General features: G+C 39.2%; 1 protein-coding gene and 2 long non-coding RNA genes across 4 annotated transcripts; 1 reads left to right on the forward strand and 2 right to left on the reverse strand.

Annotated features, from left to right (window-relative positions):
* On the reverse strand, positions 1-9,924 carry LOC144578235 (uncharacterized). The gene is made up of 3 exons (XR_013523675.1): positions 9,913-9,924; positions 9,668-9,881; positions 1-189 (listed from the first exon to the last, which is right to left on the reverse strand). It is a non-coding gene; the product is annotated as an uncharacterized LOC144578235 (long non-coding RNA).
* Positions 9,913-26,717, forward strand: SRI (sorcin). 2 transcript variants are annotated; one of them, XM_002751623.7, is made up of 8 exons: positions 9,913-9,973; positions 11,001-11,084; positions 12,737-12,806; positions 19,230-19,273; positions 20,050-20,197; positions 20,729-20,842; positions 21,907-21,965; positions 23,588-26,717. In XM_002751623.7, exons 1-8 carry the CDS (start codon positions 9,923-9,925, stop codon positions 23,612-23,614), a joined length of 597 nt encoding a protein of 198 aa, XP_002751669.1. In that variant the 5' UTR covers positions 9,913-9,922; the 3' UTR covers positions 23,615-26,717. The 2 variants fall into 2 exon arrangements, with proteins under 2 accessions (XP_002751669.1, XP_078199080.1); XM_078342954.1 differs by lacking the exons at positions 19,230-19,273; positions 20,050-20,197.
* On the reverse strand, positions 11,063-15,049 carry LOC144578381 (uncharacterized). The gene is made up of 2 exons (XR_013524022.1): positions 14,896-15,049; positions 11,063-11,194 (listed from the first exon to the last, which is right to left on the reverse strand). It is a non-coding gene; the product is annotated as an uncharacterized LOC144578381 (long non-coding RNA).
* Positions 26,718-26,955: the final 238 nt, after the last annotated feature.

Genomic DNA, 26,955 nt, shown 5'->3' on the forward strand with positions numbered 1-26,955 from the left:
ATGTTTTAATCAAATTACCTTCAGCAATAAGCAGTCTTCTGCACCCAGTAGATACGAGTTTTAATGGGGATTGACGGTGATTTTAAAGCTCAAAGTCTTTTAAGAAACATGAACTTGAAAGAGAAACTTCGGTTAGTCACAGAGGCACAGGAGGAACATTTAAGCAGTTGTGATAGCTGCTTCCAGAACCTGGAAGACAAGAAAAGAAAGGAGCATGCGAAGGCCCTAAAGATTACATTTGAAACTTTTCCTAGATTGCCTTTTGAAATTTTTCCTAGATGTGCTTAAAAATCTCTACCCACAGCCTGATGCCAAGATATATTTACCTAAGTTTTTGAGTTCAAATGACACTCTCTTTCCGTTTAGTGGTGTGCTGGTAAATGTTTAACAAGTGGCTTTCCAAGATAGGGCAGGATGGGACCTTATATGTACATATGTATTTACAGAAGGTAAGCCAGGTGGCTAATACACAATAAAAATTTATTTCTCAAAGTCTGAAAGCTGCAGAATCCCAAGATTAAGGCAGACTCAGTCTCTGGTGAAGACCCGCTTTCTCGTTCATAGATGGCTTCTAGCTGTGTCCTCATATGATGAAAGGACAAGGCTGCTCTCTGGGGCACTAGTCCATTCGTGAGGACTCCACGAATTTGCATTTCCCTGATCATTAGTGATGCTGAGCATTTTAAACTATATCTGTTGGCCATTTGTACCTCTTCTTTCGAGAAGTGTCTATTCATGTCTTTTGCCTACTTTTTAATGAGATTGGTTTTTTTTCCTGTTGAGTAGTTTCAGTTCCTTGTATATTCTGGGTATTAGTACCTTGTTGGATGAATAATTTTTCTAAATATTTTCTCCCATTCAACAAGTTATCTCTTTATTCTGTTGATTGTTTTCTTTGCTGTGCAGAAGTGCTTTATTTTGATGTAACCCTATTTGTCTATTTTTGGTTTTCTTGACTGATTTTTTGAGGTATTACTCACAAAATCTTTGCCTAGACCAGTGTCCTGAAGTATTTCCCAAATGTTTTCTCCTAGTAGTTTTATAGTTTCTGATGTTACGTTTAATTATTCAGTGAATTTTGAGTTGGGTTTTTTATATGGTAAGAGATAGGGCTCCAGTTTCAATATTCTACATATGGACACAGTTTTTACAGCACCTTTTATTGAAAAGAGTGTCCTTTCCTCAGTTCATGGTGCCTTATCAAAAATCAGTTGATGGTGGATTTATTTCTGGGTTCTCTATTCTCTTCCATTGGTCTTTTTGCCTGTTTTTATACCAATAGCATGCTGTTTTGGTTACTATAGCCTTATAATATATTTTGAAGTCAGGTTGTGTGATGACTCCAGCTTTGTGCATTTATATTTAGAACTATTACATCGTCTTGCTGAATTCATTTCTTTATCATTGTATAATAACCTTCTTTGTCTTTTTTTTTTTACTCTTCTTTGACTTCACTTTTTTATCTAATATAATTATAGCTACTTCTGCTTGTTTTTGGTTTCTGTTTGCATGGAATATCTTTTTTCCCACCACTTTATTTTCAGTCTATGTGTGTCTTTACAGGTGAGTTGAGTTTCTCATAGGCAGCATATAGGGGAGTCATGTTTTTTCAATCCATTTAGTCAGTCTCCATCTTTTAAGTGGAAAGTTTAATCCATTTACATTAAAGGTTATAATGGATATGTGAGGACTTATTCCTGTAATTTTATTGTTCTCTAATCATTCTGTATATTCTTTGTTCCTTTCTTTCACTTTTATTGTTTATCACTGTAGTTTGGTGGGTTTCTGTAGTGGTAACACTTGAGTCCTTTCTCTTTCTTTTTTTTTTTTTTTTTTTTTTTGAGATGGAGTTTCGCTCTTGTTACCCAGGCTGGAGTGCAATGGCGCAATCTCGGCTCACCGCAACCTCCGCCTCCTGGGTTCAGGCAATTCTCCTGCCTCAGCCTCCTGAGTAGCTGGGATTACAGGCACGTGCCACCATGCCCAGCTAATTTTTTGTAATTTTTAGTAGAGACGGGGTTTCACCATGTTGACCAGGATGGTCTCGATCTGTTGACCTTGTGATCCACCCGCCTCGGCCTCCCAAAGGAGTCCTTTCTCTTTCTTATTTGTATGTTTGCTCTACCAGTGAGGTTTATACTTTTGTGTGTTTTCATGATGGTCAGTATTGCTCATTTGCTTCCAGGTGTAGGACTACCTTAAGCATTTCTTGTAGGACAAAAATAGTGGTGATTAATTCCCACAGCTTTTGCTTATCTGGGAGAGACTTTATTTCTCCTTCATTTACGAAGCATAGCTTTGCTAAGTATAGTATCCTTGGCTATCAGTTTTTTCTTTCAGCACTTTAAATATATCATCCCATTTTCTCCTGGCCTGTAAGTTTTTTGTCGAGAAATCCTCTGTTAGTCTATAAGTAACTAAATGCTTTTCTCTTGCCATTTTTAGACTTCTGTCTTTGACATTTGAAAGCTTGACTATAGCATGTCATGAAGAAGACTTTCTTGAATTGTATCTATTTGGGGATTTCTGAACTTCTTGTATCTGGATGTCTAAAACTAAATTGCTAGACTTAGGAGGTTTTCAGTTATTATTTCATTAAATGTGTTTTCTATTCCTTTGGTCCTCTATTCATCTTCTGGAACACTGAAAACTTAATATTTGATCACTGTATGCTGTGCCTTATGCTTTGTTCATTCTTTTTTTTATTTTTGTCTTACTGGAAAAAGATCTGTTTTCAAGTTCTGAAGGTCTTTATTCTGCTTAATAGAATCCATTGCTAAAGCTCTTAAATGTACTTTTTACTTCATTTAATAAAATAAAATCCAAAATTTCCATTTGGCTATTATGATATCTATCTCTTTGGTAAACTTTTCATTCATATCCCTAATTATTTTTCTGATTTCATTATATTATTTATTTGTTTTCTCTTATGTCTCATTGAACTTCTCTAGTTTCATTATTTTGAATTATTTTTCAATGATTTTATAAATTTCTTTTTTTTTAATTTTATTATTTTTTTTATAATGGAGTCTCACTCTGTCACCAGGCTGGCATGCAGTGGCATGTTCTCAGCTCACTGTAACCTCCGCCTCCCTGGCTCAAGTGATTCACCTGCCTCAGCCTCCCAAGTGGCTGGGATGGACTACAGGCACGTGCCACCACACCCAGCTAATTTTTGTATTTTTCAGTAGTAGAGATGGGGTTTCACTATGTTGGCCAGGATAGTCTCAATCTCTTGACCTCATGACCCACCCACCATAGCCTCCCAAAGTGCTGGGATTATAGGTGTGAGCCACCATGCCTGGCCATAAATTTCTTTTTCATTGAAATCTGTTGCTGGATAATTAGTGTGTTACTTGGTAGATGGCATATTTCCAGGAGAATATTTCCTTAACTCTTTATGTAATTCACAGTGTAAGGGCTGTAGATGCAATGCACTTTTAACTTTAATCTTTATTAACATATTTTCCAAAATCCACCTCTAAATCTAGAGTACACATTAAAAATAAAATACAGCAAATGAGTCTTTTGTTTGTAGTGAAAACTGATTTCCATGGTGTCAATATTCCCTGACCATGGTGGAATAAACTACTAACTTGTCACAAATTCAAACTACTAACATGGTGTGACTGAGTCTGGAATTGAGAATTGACATCCAACACAAAATTACACAGTACCCATGCAGAAAAATCATTAAAAAATGATCCATTTGCAGTATTTATTATCTTGATTTTCAGGTAAACTAACAAATTTCAAATTATACTATTGGCAGTGTTTCAAATAGGCTGGAAAAATGCTTGAAAATGGGCTGACTGGCCAGTATGAGCCAGCTCCCGTACCTGACTGTTGCAACACAAAGCCCTGCAGGTCTTCAGAAATCTCAGATAGAGGCAACATTTCTGAAGGAATGTCAAACATTTACCTGTACGTGTGTTTAATACTGTTGTTAATGGTTCCTAGATGCCTTAGGTAAGGTCATTCTTTCTAACAATGAAATAAATACATTTCATAGAAGGCCTCGCTAGGACCTATTGGAAATCTGCCTACACTGTTGAGTATGTTTACAGTTGGTTACTGATTGTCAAAGGTCAAGAGAGCAATCTGATTCATCTGTTATTACAGTTTATACTTCTTGATTCTTCTATTTGGCCACCCTGCAAGAAAACAATCCTCTAAGAATCACCAGCTTCTACCTATAAGACTTCACCTCAAGATGCGGGCAAATAAAAGATATGTACTTAATATTAGACCATTCCATGCACCTCCAATGTTCTAATTCTACTAATCAGGAATAAGAAAGTTCCTAATCTTTGCACTTCTACTGATGAATCCAGGTTCCTTTCTCAGCTTTGCCACTGATTTCTCAGTGCTTTGAAAAGAGGCAAGTAACTTCAGAAAAAAACAAATATATAAAGTAAGCAAGATCTGACTTTAATTAAGAAGTTCCCAATTTACATATAGCTGACTTATGTATAAGCTTCATGGAATTTTGGCTTTCTGGAAGTATCTACTCCACCTAGGCACCTATGACTCAAGAACAGTCATTCTTCCTTCCCCAGAGCTGCAATATGAATAATTTGGAATTTTTCTTCCCAAATTCCCTCCTCTCCCATGCTTGTTGAACAGACAGAAAGTGTTCACCTTCCTTTTTCTACAAGTCTGGCTTCTCTATCTCTGGTTCTGTGTAAACTTCGTGACATCAGGACTGGCTGGATAAAGGGACTGAGTGAGATAGGAATGGGGATGGAGAATAACTAAGCCCTAGGTGCTCTCAGGTCCTTACCCTGCTCTACCCTGGCTCCAGGACTGCTTCTCTTTAGAACATTGAAGGCTTTAAAGAACTTTTGAAGGCCTGCCTGAGAACCAGGCATAAAGTGACTTTTATAGAATATACCCAGGTTGCAAAACTTAGCTTCTAGAATTAACACCCCATAATCTACTAGTCCAGTATTCTTAGGAAGAGTCATCCTAAGACAACTCTGGTGCTGAACACAGGTGATCTACCTGAGCATATAGGTCCAGTATTCAATATTCTGCTCTCTATGTGGTCCCAGACATGGTAATAGTCACAAACAAAGGTTGGAGAGACTTGATAATCAATATAAGCCTCAGAAAAAAACAAATCACAGCCAGTTCTTGCAGTGATTTATTGACCTACCCTTTAGCTACCCCTTTAGCCAAGCATATATACATCTTGTTCAACAAAAAATAATTATCTGCACTAAAATTAAACCTTATGTTGATAGTAATAGCATGACATAGATATATTATTTTAGACAATTGCCTTACATTTAATATTCTGATTTCTGAAACACATTCTGTTCAGGAAAAGAGGAAACAATGTCTCCAAATTCTTGATCCAATAGAAATTAAATAATATTAAAAGGAAGAGTCCTGAGACAACAGTGTGAGGTTGAGAAAAGATCTGAAATGACAAGATGAGCAATTAATACTGGAATTGCTATTAGTCCGGTAACCTACAGCAAGTCACAGAGTCTCAGTTTCTTCATCTTGCAAAGTAGAAATACTCTAAGTAGTGTGGCTGGGCAAAGTTAAAGTAGGCCATCAGAAAACACTTTGTAGTCTATAGGGCGTTATCTCATCCAGGCCCCCACTCAAAGTACAAACCTACTGTTTAGCATCACTGACAGCCTCTTCTTGATCACCTCTAGTGACAGGGAACTCATCTTTGGAAGATCATTTTGGACAGCCCTAATGACAGAAAAGCATATATATAAAGTGCGTGTGAGTGCAAACATACACACATGTATACATACACACACCTATGTGCATACATACACATATATGTAGGCACATATATATGTGGCATATATATATATATATATATATATAGGCATATATATTTAGCCATAATAAATTCCTCCAACATCAGCTTCCTGGTTAATGCTGATCATCAAATCTAGCTTAGAGCTTCCTTCAGTGAAGGAACAGCTCAGTAAGAATCTCTTCTATAGGAACAGGAACATGGGAACATTTGTCACAGAGCTGATGACCACCCTTGCTGTGTTTTGTTAATAACTGATTTATCTTGCTTATCACGCCTACTCCAGGCAAATAGAATGAGTTCGCTTTCCCTGAGTTCCAGGAAGGAGGAAGCCAACACAGATGAAAAGGTCCCTGCACTGTCCAAGAGAGTAGTACTAGCCACACAACTATTTCAATTTGAATTAAATTAAAATTTTAGTTCCTCCTTTCACAGGATCAGTAGCCATATATGATTAGTTACTACGTGGCACAGATATCAAACATTTCTATTGTGACAGAAATTGTTTGAAGAGCTGTGGTTGATGATTCATTATCACCTACAATGTGCTGGGGACCAGTTAAACTCTACATGCAATCACTAAAACATCAGTAGTGAAAGTTTCCTATCCTTTGAAAAAATTACATAATAGCATGATTTCTAGCAGAGTTCTTACTCTGGACAGTTCAAGAGAAAGGGGGGCTTTTATTCCCAAATGAATATCCTAGGCTTCACACTCTTTCCCAACAATCTTAAGAAAATGGAGATGGTATTAATTGGTTACCTATGTTGCTCTCAAACACTCATTTCCAACTCACATTTGGAGATCCGAGTTTCTCTCCAAGCCAAGGGTCTTTAAATCATGAGGTGCCACACCCACATCGGAACTAAACAAAAGTTGAAACTTTAAATTGGCAAATGTTATTGCTTATTTCTTCCTGACAAGTGAAGACCTATGGTTAATTCAACCATAGGATATGATGAAATAACTACAGTTACTGAGTTACACTATTTCTTTCACCACATATCTATCTGAGTGAAGAAGTCCCACTTGGATACTATCTGTAGAGCTTTATATTAACTTTTCTTTAGGAACAAGAAAGTGTCCATGCTATCTTTGTGTTTAAAACATAACTGGGGAAGGTGCACCACAAAAGAATGGGATTCTCTCTGAAAGCATATTTAGCTACTGTCACAGCTTTAATTGGGAAGGGAGAAATAGTTACATCTGGCTAGGTCTGCTCTTCAAGAGCTGGGGCCAGTTATTTGCCATCCCTCAGCCCTGGTCTTTTCCTCTGTAAAACAGCAGGATTGGAGTATATGATCAGAAAGGTTTCTGTAATTCCCATGACTTCCCGAAATAACTACGACCCACATCCTATCTATAAACCTCACATAGTTCTCTCCCTAACCCATGCGACTATCACAACCCTCCCACAGCCTTTTTTTTAGGACTTAGTAAATCGTTAGGACAAATAACAGTACTCTACTCATAGGCTTTATCTTATAAGCCCGTATCCTGGATGAGTTTCCAGCAGTGGTCGGTAAACTACTGCCCAAAGGCCAAGTCTGACTTACCTCCTATTTCTGTACACCAAGGAGCTCAGAATAATATTTACATTTTTAAATGGCTGGAAAAATAAAATGAAGAATAATATTTCATGTCATATGAAAATCTTATGAAATTCAAATTTCTTTGTCTATAAATAAAGTGGTATCGAAACCCAGGCACATCCATTCATTTATGTATTGTCTATGGATACTTGTGGTCTACATAGCAGTCTTGAGTGGTATGTGGTCATACCACTATGACTACATAGTCTACATACCACTATGTATGTGGACTCTCTCATACAGAGACTGTATGGCCCATAGGCCTAAAATATTTACTACCCGGTAGCCGGGCACAGTGCTCAGCCCACTTTGGGAGGCCAAGGCGGGCAGATCACCTGAGGTCAGGAGTTCCAGGCCAACCTGGCCAACATGGTGAAACCTCATGTCTACTAAAAATACAAAAAAAATTAGCTGGGTATGGTGGCAGATGACTGTAATCCCAGCTACTCGGGAGGCTGAGGCAAAAGAATTGTTTGAATTGGGAGTCGGAGGCTGCAGTCAGCCAAGATCGCACCACTGCACCCAACCTGGGTGACAGAGCGGGACTCCATCTCCAAAAAAAAAAAAAAAATTTACTATCTGGCCCTTTACAAAGTTTGCTGCCTCTTGGTGTAGAGCACAGACTCTGGAGTCAGCACAGACTCTGGAGTCAGCTCTGTTCTGTTCCTTCCCCTTCCTCAACTGTACAATGAGAATGATGATAGTACCTATCTCATGGGTTTTATTAAGACTAAGCAGATAAGTAAAATGCTCAGATGAGGATCTGGCATATTTTTATTATTCTATATATGTCTGTTATTATAAGTTCCCACAATTTTTCCCACAAACTAAAGTATTAGCAGCTGACCAATTTGCTAGCAATAATTGTAAGAATTGAATTTGCAGCACTTCGTTAAAATTCAGTTCTTTACAGTAAAGCAGTAGGAAGATGTCTAAGGACAAATGATACGACAATTCGTACAGCTCCACAAAGCTAATTCTACATTACTTAAAAATGTTTTATATGCTTCATACTTTTTTCAAACTTGAGTCTTGAGCTTACACTCAACTTTGAGTTCAGCCCTGACATCTATTCCTTATAGTTGGTTACTTCTTTCTGAAGAAACAGGCTTTCAAAGAGAGACCAGGGGGCCTATAAGATGTCTCACCTTAATGATTGCTACCTTGATGACTGAAAACAGTAACCTGTGTCCTGAATCGAACACAAAACAGGCAACAGGCAGTATAGTTGCTACAACAGGGACTATTCGAATTTTTCTGATGATTTAGACTTTCGTTTTCAACAGGGCTTACAAGGGATGTTACAGGAGAAAAACAATGAACATAATGAGGACAAAGCCTATGAATTTAGAATTTAGAAAGGAGGAAGCCAGTCCACCACAGTGAAAAAGCACAGTACCACATTGGCGGGGCGCTCCAATATTTGTGGAATGTTGATAACACTTTCAATGTTTCTGTGCAACCTCCACAACAAAATACTGTGAATCTTGCTTATTAATGCGTTTCTCAATATTTTAAAATTCAGGAAATCATTAAGTCTAGTTCTTAACAGTGAAAGGCAAGCAATTTTCTGTGTCATTGAAATTACACAAAACAAAACAAAAAGCTCACGCCTGAATTGCTTCAGACTGTTCAACTGGGAGAAAGAAAAATATGTGAAGTAAAGAAAAATAACCTACATTGAAGTTCCTATCTCTTATCTTCCAGAATACTTACCAGCACACTCTTAGTGTGTTCTAAACTTTCCTTATATAAGAAGCAGCTGAATAATTTTAGGAAAATGGATTGTTTTGTCTGACTCATTGAGAAAATTCAAACAATTCATTTTCCTAAGAGCGATCTGGGTGAGGCTGTCCTGCCAGGAAAACGCCCTCTGTCCTACTCAGGATAGGAGCCACGCCAATTTAAACAGGCAAGAAATTGTCCCCTAGGAAGGAAATATGCCGTTGTCGTTCAATGAACTTTGCGACCAACCGCAAGCCAAACTCTCCCTCGCAGTTTGTCAAGTTAATTCCTGTTTTCCAAAGGCGCTTTTGTATTTTCACCTTTCAATGTCTCCTTCAACCGCCGGCACCTAAGATTTCCCCTAATGCATTCAGCCCCTGCCTCGCGATAGTGCGCTCTGCTTATAAAGCTCCGTCCTGTCCAATAAAGTAGTTTAAAGTAAGAAATGTGTCGGATAATAGTAGGAAGGAAACATAAAAGGAAACAAAGAATTCCTGGCGTGGTGTATTGGTGTTGGAATGTGCCATTAGTTTCAGAGGGAGGAAACTCCCTGGCGTGAATTACCTCGCAGGTCGTAGGCCACCGCTGGACCTTCGATCGTGCATGGCATTGGCACCGAAATGGCAAACCTACGAAGAAGCGCGCAGGAAGGGGAGCCACGGCCGCGCGCAGAGGCGGGAGCTGGAGGCGGCTGCCGGGCGCGTCCCCCACGCCCTCGTGGCGCGCTCGGGGGCGGCCCCCTCGCAGCGGGGCGGGGCGGGGCAGGCGGCGGCGAGGCCTGGAGCGCAGGGCGAGGGCGGCGGCGGCGCAGTCTGCACCATGTCGTACCCGGGGCATCCTGGCGCCGGCGGCGGGTACTACCCAGGCGGGGTAAGTGCTGACTGAGCGGGATCGCGGCCCAGGTGGCTCCGGGGTGCAAAGAGGCCACCTTGGAGATGCTGCAGCCAGCGGGGTGAGGCCCTGGTGGGCGGCTGCCCGGGCTCCTCCCGCCCCCAGCTTCTCCTTGCGCTCGCGGCCTCGCCGTAGGCCCCTGCGGTTCGGCCTCTTCCCTCGTCTCTCCGGTTCCTTCTCCCGGATGGCTCTGCGGGTCCAAGGTGCGGGTGGATTGGGAGCCAAGAAGCCCACCTTGCGGCTTATCGGATACGCGGCGTGAAATCGTGTTAATGAGTGTTGGCTGACCCCCCACCCCACCCCACCCCGCCCCTTGGTTGCCTCCCAGAGCAACAACAGTCATTTTATTCTAGAATGATTCTGCGATCTACCTTCTTCCCTTTAAAAAAAGTGTGTAGGGGGACGGGAAAAAAGGAAAAACCTGCTGGAGTAAAAGACCGCCTTGCCGGGCGTCTGGGATGTGCGTTGTCTTGGGAACTGTTTCCGAGACAGGGTGTTCCCTCGCCAACGAAATACAGCCCGGCCAGACACCTTTCTCTTCCCTAGGCTACACCCGTCTCAGGATGTTACCAACTCCAGCCTTCCATCGTTGTTAAAACGCTTTTAAAATACCATAAAAGCTGTAACAACAAAAGGAGAATTCCAAGCCCTGCCTTTCAGTGGCTTGCTTAGTTCGCACTCACCTCAGTAGCCTGAAGGTTAATAGGGATTTTAAAAGTTGCTTTACATATGCAGACATCACTTTCACAGCAACTCTGTATGGTCCAAGTAGCCAGTTTTTAAATTACGGAGTGAGAATGGAAGAGAGGAGTGGGATGGTGGCAGTTTGAGTGAGCCCCGTGGTGGGCAGGTGAGCCTTGTGAAGCGGGAGGCGGGAGGCGGGAGGCGGGGGGCGGGGGGCGGGGGCCGGCGGCGGGCAGTTGACTGGCCTTGCACAAAAGCCTTCAGTGGTGAAAGAAGAAAACTTGATTGGCAGAATGATGTCTATGTGTTTCCTGTTTCACAGTATGGAGGGGCGCCTGGAGGGCCTGCGTTTCCCGGACAAACTCAAGATCCGCTGTATGGTTACTTTGCTGCTGTAGCTGGACAGGTTAGCTTTTCCCTTTAATATTAAAGAGTTATTATAGTCAGCATTTGTGGTAGCTTTTGATATAGTGACACAGAAAAGCGAACTTCTTCTGGAACTGAGTCCCTTTGCTTCTGCAAAAGAAAAAAAGAAAGAAGGAAAGTTGTTTCTTTAGTTTTTTTAGTTCTGAATGTTCAGAACAAATTAGGACAAAGTGTTACTCGTATTTATGTGAGTTCAGCTCGAAACCAAACTTGTAGTTGGATTAAAGGGTTCAGGGTGGTTTTAAGTGAAGAAATTCAAGATCTGGTAAATATACAACTTAAAGACATATATTAGTAATTATGTAACCAGATTCTAATAGACACTTTCTTTGGGTTGAACTTGATTGCTAATCATTCACCCCCTTAGGAAATATGGTAAAAACCCACCAGCTTAAGAAAGTAACTGCTCTTCTATCAGGAAGTTAATCTTGTGAACAATGTAGTTTCTCTTTGATGCAGATGCTTTTACTAGGTCCGCCCCTCCATGTCCTTATTAGGTGTTGTGACCTGTTGACCCAGGGAAGCAATTAAGGTCAGCTCCCCAAGACATTTTACTTGTCTGCATTCTGAGTTGTGTGACAGGTGCTGTCTTACATTGAGAGAGGATCCTTCCTTGGCTCACAAGGTCACTGTGTGCAGTAAATATACTGTTGGTATAACCCAGACATGTCCAAGCAGAGACGATGTTTGTTATGAATTCAACCTAGTTTTGACCAAAAACTAAAAATAGCAAAATCTTATTGTGAAAACTGTAGAATCTTATGGGATAAAAACCTCAGACCACTTTTTAACATAGCACTCTGAGAAATACAGTTTAAGAAGTTGAATGGAAAATATAGTCTAAAACTGGAAGACTTTCCCTTAAGTGTCTACTTAATCTGTTAATGATCCGTGTCTTTGAAACCTCAAGACGTGGCAAACCTCAAGACTATAGCATTCTTAGATTGCCAGTGCCTCCAGGATGTAAGTGACCCCACCTGCTTAGCTTTCAGCAGCCCTGGCCTGCATTCAGCATACCCATTGTCTTTCAAATTATTGATCCTGCTCCTCATTTATACCTTATAATAGCCAGTGACTTGAGGATTTAGGTATTTTATTTAAAAATCCCTAAAAATCACATGTATCTAGTTCTTTCCCAGTTCAGTCAATGAATGGGCACTAGGAATCCAATGGGCATCTTCCAGATGTATATGTGCTCTTAAAAAAACCATTCACTGTATCATAAGAAAAGGTGACCAAGGAGGCCACTTTCTGTTTGAACCAAGCCTTCTATTCACTGGTGTCTGCTGTGTATCCTACTCTCTCCATTCCCCTCAAAAAAAAGAAAAGAAAAGAAAACGAAGAACTATGATTTTAAGCAACTTGCATAAATATTTTAAAATGCTTACCTGTAGCAGTTTCCTAGCTCAGATTGAGAGAAAAGTAGTCCAGACAGACTCTTTCATCATTAAATTACTTTTGGAAGTGGGTTAAGGAAAAGAATGCTCACTTTTGGAAGGCATTCCTTTTAATAAAAAGTCAATGCATGACGATACTGATTTTCTTTGTTGTTATTGCTTCATTGAATGCTGAAGGTAAACAAATAACTTGAAAGTACTAATCACTATTATGATTCCTCTAATGTTTTTAAAGGACGGCCAGATAGATGCTGATGAATTGCAGAGATGTCTGACACAGTCAGGCATTGCTGGAGGATACAAACGTAAGTTGACAGTCTCAAAGTTTGTCTAAATGTACTCTTGTGTTTCCTATTTTAGCTGTTACTTCTGATTACAGCCTTCAAGGAAAAAGCTTTTCTGATCCAGCAACGTTTAGAATTCTAAAAGCTAAAATAGATTACTATTTCAAAATGTTGATTTGAAAACAGCTCTTAAATCACTCTAGGCTGGGTACAATGGCTCACACTTGTAATCCCAGCACTTCAGATGCCCAGGCGGGAGGATCACTTGAGGCCAAGAGTTTTTGGCTGCAGTAATCTATGATTGTACCACTTCATTCCAGCCTGAGCAGCAGAGCAAGATTCTGTCTCTAAAATAATAATAATAATAATAATAATAAATTACTCCATTCTACCTGCCAATTCAGTGGATTTCTCAGATTTGGGTTTTGTGTACCTAGAACCAGTGATACAGTTTGGGTGGCCTCTTTCACAGAGGACAAGGTAGCGTGCTGAAATGAAATCCACCAGGTCAGGTGTCATTAACTGACATTTGGAACTGACATTTGCTATTAATTGCCAAGAGCCTACTCTGCCCTGACCTGGTGGCACTAAGGCTTTGAGTGGCTGGTCCTGCACCCCTGTCCCTGAGTGGCCTGTCCTGCCCCCCTGGTCTCTGAGCTTTGGGCATGCTCCTGTTAACATAAGTGCTTGCCATGACATCCCTCAGGTCTTTCCTCTTCCACTTCATAGTATGTGTTCAGGCTAAGTGGGAAGTACACTTTCTACTTACTGGATCTGTTGCACCATAATTCAGCTCTTACCCCACCTTCCTGCCTTTTGAGCACTCTGCCATGAGCTGTGAGTAGTGAAATAATGCAAAATGGCTGCATCCCTGGCTGAGCACAGTGGCTCATACCTGTAATCCCAGCAATTTAGGAGGCTGAGGCGGGAGGATCACTTGAGCCCAGGAGTTCAAGACCAGCCTGAGCAACATAGTGAGACCTTGTGTCTCAGAAAATTTAAAAATTAGGCATGGTGGCATGCACCTGTCATCCCAGCTACTCAGGAGGCTGAGGCAGGAGGATTACTTGAAGCCAGGAGGCAGAGGTTGTTGTGAGCCAAGATTGTGCCACTGCACTCCAGCCTGGGCAACAGCCTGTCTCAAAAATCCATAAAAGTGCTAAATCCCAACTGGGGGCTTCTCGTCATCCTATACACATACAGTGGTTCCTCTTGAAATTAGATCATGAACATGATAGATTTCCAGGGTAGAGAATAATGTCTTAGTTCAAATACATTATCTGCCAACTTCTTTGCCAGTTGTTAATTGAGATAGAACATCAAATTGAAGACCCAGTTTCATAGCTGTAGATTAAAATGTTCAAAGTAGAATTCACACCTGTGAATTTATAGTGGCTTTTTAAAAAAACAAACACTATTTGACTTGGCATGTATTAGATGGCTCTCTGAACTCTGCGTTTGTTTTCATCATCCTTTGTTTTACATGACTTTAGTATCCTATTACTATTTCCTAATTAGAGGAATTAATACAAACAAAGAACCTTTCAAGTTCCTGTTATTTAATCTAGTCCTACACAAAAGGAGCACTTTCTGATTTTTTTTCTTTATTGTGTAGGCAGTACATTTAAATTGTTCACTGTTAACCTCAAGCAGTAGAGCTGGTAAATGAGGTAGGCCTACCTAATAGCAGGGTTTATCAAAGTGCAGTGAGATCCCAGCATGGCCTGTGACTCTACACCCTTTCAGTAGATGAGATGTGGCAGATTTTAGCATCTGACTAACAATATGGGTTATGTACTCTTAGAGAGCAGTCCTTTTAAAATTTCATTGAGAAAGCCACATTTAGTGACGGGCTTAGGTCAATGCATTAAAGAGAAGGCATTTCCTGAGTCATGGGACTATGTGATTGAATCATTTGCCTACTGTCTCGCAGCTGTACTAAACCACAGAACCATCCTGCCTGTCAGGTTACTGATATTATATGGCCATTAGTCTTTTAAACCCAGCTTCCAAACCAAAAAGCACAGATCTGAATTGGATAGGCAGGTGGGATACTCCAGTTCAGTGCCTATGGGCCCTTCTTAACCAGTTTAAAAGGAAGCAATCATACCTAGAGGTAGAGTTGGTGAAAGGCTGTGTTCCAATCAGTAAGATTGTAATTCAGCTTCTCTTTTTCCCTTGAATTTAGTTGTTCCTCTTTGGTAAGGTTGAGAGAAACAGCTGGAGATAGGGCTTTCTTTCTAGGTCCATTATATTGTATGTTTCTACAAGAAGAAAAGATGTTTGAGGCATTCTAGTAGAATGAATAGAAGAGAAGAAAAAGAGTAAAGGTAAAATCATAGCAGTGATTCTTTGAAGATTATTAAAATTAACATCAATTTAAATTTAATTTGTTTTTAAAATGTTGAATAATTTTAATTTATAGTTATATGTAGTTGCATTTATATTATAGCCATATAATATATAATACTTATAATTTTAATTAATAATTGTAAGTAATTAGAGTTAACACCAATAAAAGCTATTTCTGGAAGAAAAATACTATGAACAAAATTGAGCAAGAGTTTTCCGTACCCAAACTTATTGGACATCAGCGTTCTAGTTCATTGGAACTATCTGGATTGATACATTTTTTGTTCATTCACTTTTGTTCACTGCCATCTCACTTCCCTTTCAGATTCTTCTCACACAAATGGCCAGATTGCCAACCTTCCTGACACACAGCTCTAACCTGTCCTTCTCCTCTTCAGTCGTTACTAACGGCTTAGAAGGAATTCAAGGTCTTCTATAATGCAGCCTCCCCGACCAACCATATCTGCTTCCACTTCTTTTGTGCTCTTTGCAAGTTATATTGAGCTTATACTTTGCCTATCCTGGGCCTTCTACTTCTTTCTTTGCTTATGCTGGTCCTTAGCTGTCACCAAATGCCCCCATCATTCTTGTCATTAAAGGCTTGGCTTAAATTCTATGTCTTCTATGAAGTCTTTCTTGATTCTCTTACTAGGAAGGAGCCTCTCACTCCTCAATCCCTTCTGGTACTTTTTGGCACCTCCATTATAATTCGGCACTCTACCATGATTAGGGTTGTATGTGTATGTGGCTTATCTTTTCCTTAGACTGTCAGCTAGGTCAGTATGCAGTTTCACATTTGTGTCTCTAAAGTTCCTGTTACCCTGAACCCTGAACATAGTAAGTACTTAACAGGTGGCTGCTGAGTTAATAAATATGGAAAATTTTCTAAGATAGAAAAATCATAGCCCTGTAGCCTCACTGACATTTTGATTTAAAATTATATATATACTTAAATTTTGAGTATTAGACAAGATCGGATTTTATTCACAAAACACATTCCTTCTTAGATGTCTGTCTAAGAGGGCTGTACATATAAAATGCAGGGCTCTACAGCTTCCTGCATGGGGGTGAGAATTCGGTGCCATCTATCCATTCATTTATCCAACCAGTACATTTTTAGTGGACACTTCCTATGAGCTGGGTGCTGGTTGTGCAGCCACAATCAACGCCTGGATGTTGGGAAAAGTAAGAGAGAGGCTGTGAAATCACATAGGATGGACATGCAACCCAGACAGGAATCAGGAAAGTTTTCCATGCAGAATTGATACTTAGCTGAGCAGAAGTGAAATTCCAGCAGAAATGATGCTGACCATGAAGTGAGTGGGATGGGAAGTTGTGTCCTAGGCAGTTAGAACAGCATGTGCAGAAGACCCAGAAAGGGCATGGTTCAGTCAAAGAACTGAGAAATTCTCCATGAAGATATGGGTTGAACCAGAGTAAAAGATGAGCCTGGCAAAATAAGTGTATGACCTTATATGCCAGTTAAGGTGCTTGGACTTTATCCTGAAAGCAGTAGATCCCTGATACTGGGTTTTACAAAGGAGAGCACATAACCACCCCTGACTGTAGGGTAAAGACTAGTAAACTGGGGGACATGGGAGTAAAACAAGAGTCAGGGATGCCCATTAGGGAGCTGTTGGAGTCATACAGGTGAGCAAAATGCTAACTAAAGTGATAGTGGGGCTGGAGATGGACTCTACAGCTGTTTAGAAAGTGATTAATTGGGGAGAGGGAATTGAGGCGGCTCCCAGGTTTCTGACTTGAGTGACTGCGGAGTGGATGGGTATGCCATTCATTAAACAGAAACAGAGAAGCTATCTGCCTCATGGCCCCTTTAATACCTTCAATGTGAGCCCAACAAAGTCGGCTCTGCCCTGTGGTTATCAAGCCATCCAGAGCAGTAGTTCATAAACTTGAGCAGCATTGGCATCACCTGGAAAGCTTACAAAAACCAGATTGCTGGGTCCTGCCCCAGAGTTTCTCATTCAGATGTCTGGAGTGAGCCCTGAGAATTTCACCTTTAACAAGTTTCCATGTGATGCTGGTTCAGGTTGAGCCAGCTGCTTTAACATGAATATATATCACCTGCGCAATCCCATCCTCCTGAGTAGCTGGGATTACAGGTGCATACCGCCACGCCTGGCTAATTTTTGTATTTTTAGTAGAGACAGGGTTTCACCATGTTGGCCAGGCTGGTCTCAAACTCCTGACCTCAGGTGACTGCCTGTCTCGGCCTCCCAAAGTGCTGGGATTGCAAGCTGATAAAATTCACCTTCTTATTTTATTGGTGTAGGTTAAGGGCTGCAATTCTGCAGTTCTTCAGGCTCCTGGGTGATGCTAATATGGCTGATCCAGGAGTCACACTTTGAGTAGAATGGTGGTCTCAACCTTGGCTGCTAACTAGAATCATCTGAAAAGCTTTTAAAAAATATGACTACCCAGGTCCCACACTCAGAGTTCCTGATTTAATTGTTCTGGGGTGCAACCCAGGTATCAGAATCTTCTAAAGCTTTGATTCTGTTAAGCACCAGGATTGAGAACTACAGCTCCAGATTAGAGCGACTTCATACCACCACACAACTTAAGTCAGAATGAAGAATCTACCCAGCTCTTTCCCAAAAGTGTAAATGTGCCTCTCCTCCTCTGGAGAGGAGGATCCAGAGAATATTATCTGTGGATCAATGGAGATTGAAATAGAAACAGTGGAATGAAAGCAGAATGGAATCGGAAGTAGAAATAGTCACCAGTCTTTTATTTCCAGTAAAGCTTATGCCAAACACAGGAATCTATTAAATGTAAAACCTAGTTTGCACTGTTGGGAGACATTACAGTAATTAGTTAGCTCAGTTATGTTTTAATTTCATTTTGGTTAGAGAAAAAATATGAAGCTAGAAAGAGCTGTAAAAAATGTTAGCTCTGTGTGTTAACAAACTTGCAGAATTTATACCAGCTTTTCCCACATGACTCTGGTCACTTCTGCCATTTAGCCTTATAGTTTCTTAGTACCTTTGCAGTTTTGTCAGTCATTAAATCCCATTAATACCATGTAAGATGTAAAAGGTTGTTTTAAATTTCCTATTTCTTAGATTACCAGTAACCTCACCCATTGCATGTGCTCTGGTTTAGTTAACGTAAGTGAGGTACCAAAATGCCCTCAGAACAGCCCTAAACTGTAGCTAAGTTAAAAAGGCTTCTAAACAGTGACCACCACTGAATTGGTCATGGGGTCTTATCCAGAGTGCTCTGATTTAACACATAATTCTAACAAGCATATTTACCTGGTTTCATATATAAGCTAAGAGGTCATAGACTACTTGAGGTAGGAAATTTCTGTTCAGTACCTGACATTGAAGGGAAAATAGAAAAAGAAATAATCAGACACAAAATTAGCAAACTCAACAACTTATGGTCATTTATGAGTAGGAACAAAGCAACCCTACCTTCCCACCCACCATGTTGGATATAATACATTATGGTTTGTTATGGTGACTTGAAAACATACTATAGTAGTTTCAGAGCACGAAAGTATGAACAGTATACTATGTAATCCTTATTTATTTATTTTTTTTTTTTTTGAGACAGAGTCTCTTGCACCCAGGCTGGAGTGCAGTGGCACCATCTCGCTCACTGTAACCTCCTCCTGCCAGGTGCAAGCAATTCTCCTGCCTTAGCCTCCTGAGTAGCTGGGATTACAGGTGTGTGCCACCACACCTGGCTAATTTTTGTATTTTTAGTAGAGATGGGGTTTCACTGTGTTGGCCAGGCTGGTTTCAAACTCCTGACCTCAGGTGATCCTCCTGTCTTGGCCTCCCAAAGTGCTGGGATTACAGGCATGAGCCACTGCACCTTGCTTGTATAATACTTTTTAAAATGAATTCTGTCAAAGTGATTTAAATCAGATTTAGGTTCTAGTGAAAAATCCTCTTTATGGAGAAAAAGCTACCTTGAAGTTCCATATGATTAGTCACACATAAATTGAGTAGCATGTAAACATAAAAGTATATAATAATCATTTTTCTAATTAATTTGAATGTATCCAGTGTAATGTGAATTTTTGGAGTTGTGTTAATATGTGTGTACTTTTCTTAACAGCTTTTAACCTGGAGACTTGTCGGCTTATGGTTTCAATGCTGGATGTATCCTTTACCCTGATTTTGTCTAGAATAATTTTTTCTAAAATTCTAAAGGAATTCATCTTACAATTAATACTTAGTAAACACAAAGTAATGAATGATCACTAAAAAGCTTTCTGAAATTATTAGCTTCTATTATAGGATGTAATTTGGTATGAATAAAGGAAGAAAATAAATTTAGTAAACAGAATGTTGTTCAGAAATTCAAGGAAACATCAAAGTATTATAGTATTATAGAACAAGTATAGAGTCTAGAGTGTCAGGAAAGCCTTTTTATTCTTTAACATTGATTGCTCTGCAAGTGATGGGATTTTTCACATCCCAGTTGTTGGACTGAGTTTAGCTACTGCTGACCATCCAGTGCATTCCATCCCACCTCAGTTGTCTGGGAGGATTAAACAAGGGAATATTTGTACCAGAAATGACACTAGGACAGAAGGGCAAACAGCATAGCCTGAAGCATGCAGAAAGTACAGCCTAGTTGCACTGACAAGACCGCTTTTTATATGTGGCTCACAATGGCAACACTATTTCCTTATCATCAGGTCATGTAAGTTATCTTTTTCCCATAGTTAAAATAGGTACTTGCGGTTTTTCTCCATAGCCATTTTTTATTATATTTTTAACTCATGAATCTTACATCATACCAAGAATAATCTCCAATAACTTTTGTAGCCATTTTAGTGGAAAGAATATTGAATTCCTCTTAAACTTGATCTTTCATTTAATCCTTAGAAAATATTTCAAAAATTCAGCTGTGATCCTTGATTATAGTTCAGAGAGATATGTCTGGCACAATGGGTTTCAATGAATTTAAAGAACTCTGGGCTGTACTGAATGGCTGGAGACAACATTTTATCAGTTTTGACACTGATAGGAGTGGCACAGTAGATCCACAAGAATTGCAGAAGGCCCTGACAACAATGGGTGGGTATGGCTTACTAGAACTCTCCCATTCATTAGTAGAAGTAAGTTGTTTTTTATTTTTAAAACTAGGCTGGGTGCGGTGGCTCACACTTATAATCCCAGCACTTTGGGAGGCCAAGGTGGGTGGACTGCCTGATCTCAGGAGTTTGAGACCTTGGCAACGTGGTGAAATGCCATCTCTACTAAAATACAAAAAAATTAGCCAAGCATGGTGGCATGCTCCTGTAATCCCAGCTACTCTGAAGGCTGAAACAGGAGAAGCACTTGAACCTGGGAGGTGGAGGTTGCAGTGAGCCGAGATTGCACCACTGCACTCCAGTCTGGGCAACAGAGTGAGACTCCCTCTCATAAACAACTAAATAAATAAATAAATTGCTACCTGAAGGCAGTTTCTGTTTTCTTAGAAATTGTGTGTATTCCTAATTAAAATAAGTTCGCAGTCTTAAAAAATAGTGCTTGATTATTTTATTTTTTAATGGGCTTTTGCAATCCTTTAACCTTTTTATTGGATGACTTTTTTCTTTCTTTTAGGATTTAGGTTGAGTCCCCAGGCCGTGAATTCAATTGCAAAACGGTACAGCACCAATGGAAAGATCACCTTCGATGACTACATTGCCTGCTGCGTCAAACTGAGGGCTCTTACAGGTGAGTTCCATGGGGTCATGTCATCACCACAAGCCAAGACAGTTTTTATCACATTTAATCTCTCGGTGCTTCTCAACTTTTATTCTTCCCCAATTTTTTTTTATTGCTTTAGTAGTTTTTTCAGATTACTATTAAGCATATCTAGCAGAATAAATTTTTGGTTTTTTTTTTCCAGAACTTATTTTGGATTAGTGATCTGCCATTAAAATAACTAAATTTTACTAAAATGTTCTAAAACATAATCAGCTAACTTGTGCGTTTTTGATCAGATTATGAGGAATTTTTCCCTAGAATGTGGAATTTGGAAAGAGTAAAAGTAAAGCCTTTTTTATAGGGTAAAGCTGAAATGGCGGAGAAACTGATCACAACACATTTGTTGTATCAGGGACTCTCTGCTTTTTAAGCAGTATCTTTGTTATTCAGAAGCTAGAAATTCTTTCTGTAAGCAGTAATGCCTGCTTTTATCACAATTAAGTAATGGCCATGGAAGTTGTACAGCTTTTACTGACTTTGGGTAAGATATTTTCTCCAGATCCACATTGAAAAAGACAGCTGGCCAACTTCGGTCTGTTACTTTGTTGCATATCAAAGATTTTACTATTCATATAGTTGGCTTCTTTGCTTTGGTCTTTATGTTAATTGGTTGCACAATTTAAATGTTATTATAGTGTGAACACAATGCCAAAATAATTAACTTTTTTTGTTGAGATGAAGTCTCACTTTTGTCCCCCAGGCTGGAGTACAATGGCATGATCTTGGCTCACTGCCACCTGCGCCTCCTGTGTTCAAGCAATTCTCCTGTCTTAAGCCTCCCTAGTAGCTGGGATTACAGGCACTTGCCACCATGCCCAGCTAATTTTTCTATTTTTAGTAGAGACAGGGTTTCACCATGTTGGCCAGGCTGGTCTCAAACTCCTGACCTGAGGTGATCTGCTCACCGTGGCCTCCCAAAGTGCTGGGATTACAGGCATGAGCCACCATGCCTGGCCCAAAATAATTATCTTTTATGATTTTAGAAAAAACATTTAAATAAAAACCATACATTTTACTGTGTTGTTTTACAGACAGCTTTCGAAGACGAGATACTGCTCAGCAAGGTGTTGTGAATTTCCCATATGATGATGTAAGTCTTAGAAATTAAGAGATATAATAAATGAAAAAGATGAAGTAGATGAAAAAGGGATACACCAGATGGGATCCCTTTGAAATTAGCTGTTAAGAATATCTTAAGGATGCCAGAGAAATAAGGGATTCAAGGGTTACATAGAAAGAGTTATCCAAAATTTATTAATTTCATGTATTAGTCTTAACTATAGTTAAACCATGGTTTGATTTGCATTCAAAGACCCAGCTTGTTGGATTTAATAGCTGGGTCACTTAAGCAGGTTTCTTAATTGCTGTGACACAATGTGAATAAAGAAGATATAGTAGCAATGCCTTCTTCACTGAGCTGTTGTAAGATTTCTATTAGAAATGCCCTTGAAAAACACTTGCAGATATATTATCTGCTTTTGTCTTCTATAAATAAATCATGTCAGTCATTGAGAACAGAAAACAGCTCAAAGCTATGCTTTGCATTGAGGGTATAAGGCAAGCACTAACTTAAATCACAATGTAAAACAAGTTATTAAACAGCCACACTAAATGAGGGTAGGGCAAGGCCATGTAACCAGTGCGAACATAACCAAGTGCCATCTTTGATGGCGTTAGCTGGATGTATATAACAAAGCTGGGGAGATTGATTACTTGTTTCTTCAGTTTTGCTCAGCCGTTGATTTAAAAAAAAAAAAACTTGTTAGAATTGAAATCACTGTAATCACTGAATATTCTAAAGTGTTTCTCCATTATGAAATATAAGATGCATATATTTTTGGTTTAGCAGTTGCTGCAGTTATTAGTAAACTAATACACTTTTTTAAAAGCTTAGTATGTGTGTGTAAATATGCTTATTTTACTACTTAAGTGTGTGTTCTCTTTAGCATGCATTAACTTCTTAGTTCACAGCCCCCTTGCTCTTTCTAAAGATCAGGAGGCTGCCTGGGGGATGGAAGGACCATGGGCTTTGGCTTCAGACGGGCTACTTAAAAGATTTCTAAACATTCTGATCCTTATTTTCCTTTTCTCTAAAATAGGCATCACATTGAACTTGTGATAGAGCTGCAAGGGTTAGCAGTACACAGTACCTTACCAGTGTAGGGAACACCAATAGAGTAGAATCTACTGCTTTGTTGGGAAGCCAACATTTCACAGCAAATACCGATATTTCCAATTTTCGGTGTCTGAAGGGTTAGCTGTTCTGTTTCTGTGCATGCATATACTTGCATGCTAGGATTTATTTGAATAAAGCAGATTTTAAGGGACTAAACTGTTTAAAGGTGCTCCATTAGAGTAATACTGTGCAGTTTGGAAATCCCCGCATGATACAAAAGTATAAACTCCATTATTTGTGTTTGTGGTGGGTATCTTTGACCATGACCATTTCTAGAGTCTTAGATATTATTAAATAATATTTGAATAATTATTTAAATTAGTTATCCATTGAAGTAGTATCTGCTTTCTGTAAGAAGTTTTGGTGTGAGAAACCCTATGGATTTTACATTAGACCGCTTCTCTAAAAAAAGGAAACTTTTCCATCTGTCATTTAGTGAGGTTTTCAAATTAGAAAACGCAATGTAAGCTGCCAGAAATAGGCTATGCTGTGTAAGTGTTTTGCGGTCTGTTGTATAATGCTGATTTTTCTTTCAGTTCATCCAGTGTGTCATGAGTGTTTAAATCAAGAGGAAGCTGAATGAACATAAATTGACATTCCAACTGGAGCTCTCCTTTGCTTGTCCTCTCTGCCTTCAGTAATATGTGTAAACTTACATCACAACTTTTCAACAGCTGTTTTAAAGTTTATTACTTTATGTGTAACTGAAGTTTTATTTTTAGTTTTGATAATAAATTCTTTGGAACTTTAATAAGATCTAGTCTATTACACCATTTAGAACTTCCTTGAGCCACTGTCAGTCATGCCTTATTTTCTTGCTAAAATCCTCTGTAAATTTAAGTGTGCAAAATGTTTAAATCACATGATTTATTTTTCATTGAGATACTAAAAACTGTTAATCAGAGTACAGCTGCCATCTTTCCTCTCTTAGAAAGACTCCACACATAAAATCTTATATAAATGACACAGACTTAGTTGGGTGCAAAAAAACCAACAAAAATGGTAGTCCAGTAATCCAGGTCAGGATTCACCTTATTAGAAATTTAGCACAGCCCCTTTAAAACCTATGGAATAATTTAATTGGCAAATACTATCTGTCACCAAGTCCCTTTTTGTCATCATCTATTTAAACCTTTGTTAACTATACTTAAAAATCTTGTATATTATAAGCTTAACTATATAAAAAGAAAATTGATAGAAAAAGACTAAGGGAATATATGAAAACATTAACAATGCTTATTTTTGGTTAATGGAATTCTTCTAGATGACCTTAATTTTCTTTATATATTTCAGTATTTTTCAGATTTTCTATATCCTTTCCTTTTTAAATCAGATTTTAGTTTTTAAAATGCTGATACATCCATTTTGATAAGCTATGTGTTCACACTTTAAAAAATATACATAGCAGAGTATTGGAAAGCTGTCCCAAAACATTGATCTGGCTACCACTGGGAGTGAGGATCATGAGTTCATCTTCTCCCTTCTTACTGTTTTTCCAAACATTGTCCAATAAGCAGGTACTACATTTGTAATGGAAGAAATTTTTTTAAAAAATTTAAGCTATATGCCTTCAAGTAAGATCTGAATTCTAATGCTGGCTTGTGCCTCTTATTATGTGGTTTGATCGTTATAGATAATACCAAGTTTCAGTTTCCCCATCTTTGAAAAGAAGATAATATGTTATCTCTTGCGGGTAGCTCTGAATATGGAGTATGTTGATACAAGAAGCACTAACAACTTTCTGTTTCTTAAATTTAAAACTGGTCTGGTTTGCCTTTTTTTTTATCAAGAGAGCTTAACAGATAAAAAATGAAATTAGTCTATTTTCTACTTGTCAGCAGAGTGTCTGTCTTAATTTAGGATGCAGTATGAGAGTTACCATTTAACTGAACAATTAGTTGTCAACCAATGAAAATAAAACATTTTCTTTAAGCACCTTTAGCCTCATTTCACTATTACTTTTTAAAATATTATTAAAGTATATATTCATTCATTTAATAGTTATTAAAACCTAACACGTAATTATGGCAAGTTAGTTAGCCGAGGTTACATAACAGAATGTGAAGCAGCCTGCTATATATTACATGGTGACTATAGGTTTCATCTCCATTTATTGTTTGTGAGGCCACAAAGCTCTGCTTGAGCCTGGGCTGTCTAGAAGAGGGCTAAAAAGAGGCTCAGAGGATTAGGAGGCAGGGAGCTCACCTTCAGTGTCCCAGCACTTGCTGTTTGGTTTCAACTTACCAGGGTCCTCTGAGGAAATCATAGTCTAAGGAGATGGTAACTTTCTGGTTGAGGATAAGCAGTAGGGAAGAAGACCCTTGCTGACCCAAGGTTACAGGCCATAACTGAACAAGTCCCAAGGTGTGCTTCATCAGTTGTGGTTCTGAATTGGCTTTGGGGTGAATGCTAAAGTATTACAAAACCATGCCTCAGACATTGTATTAGTTTGTTCCCACACTGCTATAAAGATACTACCCAAGGCTGTGTAATTTATGAAGAAAAGAGGTTTTAACTCACAGTTCCACATGGCTGGGGAGGCCTCAGGAAACACAAACATGGCGGGAGGGGAAGCAGGCATCTTCCTCACAAGTCGGCAGGAGAGAGAAATGCAAGCAGGGGGAATGGCAAATGCTTATAAAGTCATCAGATCTTATGAGAACTCACCATCACAACAACATCATAGGGGAAACTGCCCCCATGATCCAACTACCTCCCTCCCTCGATTTGGGGCTTACAGGTACCTCCATCGACACATGGGGATTACAATTTGAGATGGAGATTTGGGTGGGGATACAGAGCCAAACCATATCAGACATCATCCCATTAATTCAGTTTTAATTATTAATACCTCAAAATGAATCTCTTTATCTCCTCCCCTTCTGCTTTCAGCCATTCTTTCCAAAAGCATGAAGCATAGTCTTCAGTATGTCCCTGTAGTTAGAAAGTTTCCTTCCCCTTGACAAATTTGATGGATTCATCTCCTTTCTTTAATTACAGCCAGTCTTGGTTACAAGTGAATCTCCTGTTGCCTTATTTCTATTTTATGTTGGATTGTGTTTCATTCCTTGTATACCTCTAGTGCAGCCTCACCCACTACTTAAAAATTATTTCCTGTTTACTTTTTCTTAAAGCATCTAGTTGGAGCATGGTAGAGTGTGAGCTCACGCTTGATTACTTCAACTATTTGGAGAATTAAGCTCCTCAAATTACTCTCATTTAGGATTTAATTTTATTTTGGAGATGTGTGCTTTACTCATGTGCTTCAAGAGATCCACGATTTATGAAGTACTTTTAATGCATTTCGTGCACTTCCCTAGGAATATGGCCTGCCAGAGACCTGGTGCTTCCTGGGGATAGTTGGCGTAGATTTGCACTACAGCAGTCATTAAATTAAAGTTCTTGCTTCCATGGAGCCAAATTGGAGTTTAGACTCTCCTTCAGCATGATGTTCCAAGTGGTACCATCAGTCCATGAGATGGCATGTGGCTAAAACTTCTGCCATCTGTGCACTAGACTTTGCTTTGGCTCAGCTGAGTGTGTTACTATTTCAGTGTTCATCTAAATGAATTGTTATATGACTAAAATATTATAAATACAAGAAATGGAGCTATATGTAATCATCATAAACTTCAAAAATCTTATAATAAATGTACAAACCCTCCATCAGTGACTTCCTTCTCTTTTTCTCACATTAAAACAGTACCTTGACTACTTATAACTTATTTATTTCCTATGCAGCCTGTGAGCTGACGGCAAGGACCCTACAAATGCCAGAATAATGACTGGTAAGTAAAATGGCTGCCTGGAAGATGAAAAGGCCACGATGGAACAGTTTTTAGGCAATGAACTCATGAACCTAAACTGAGCCCATCCCAGGCTCAGTGCTTTAGAATCCAGCACA

The sequence above is a fragment of the Callithrix jacchus genome, chromosome 11 (genome assembly GCF_049354715.1).
Source record: "Callithrix jacchus isolate 240 chromosome 11, calJac240_pri, whole genome shotgun sequence".
Classification (NCBI taxonomy): Eukaryota; Metazoa; Chordata; class Mammalia; order Primates; family Cebidae; genus Callithrix; species Callithrix jacchus.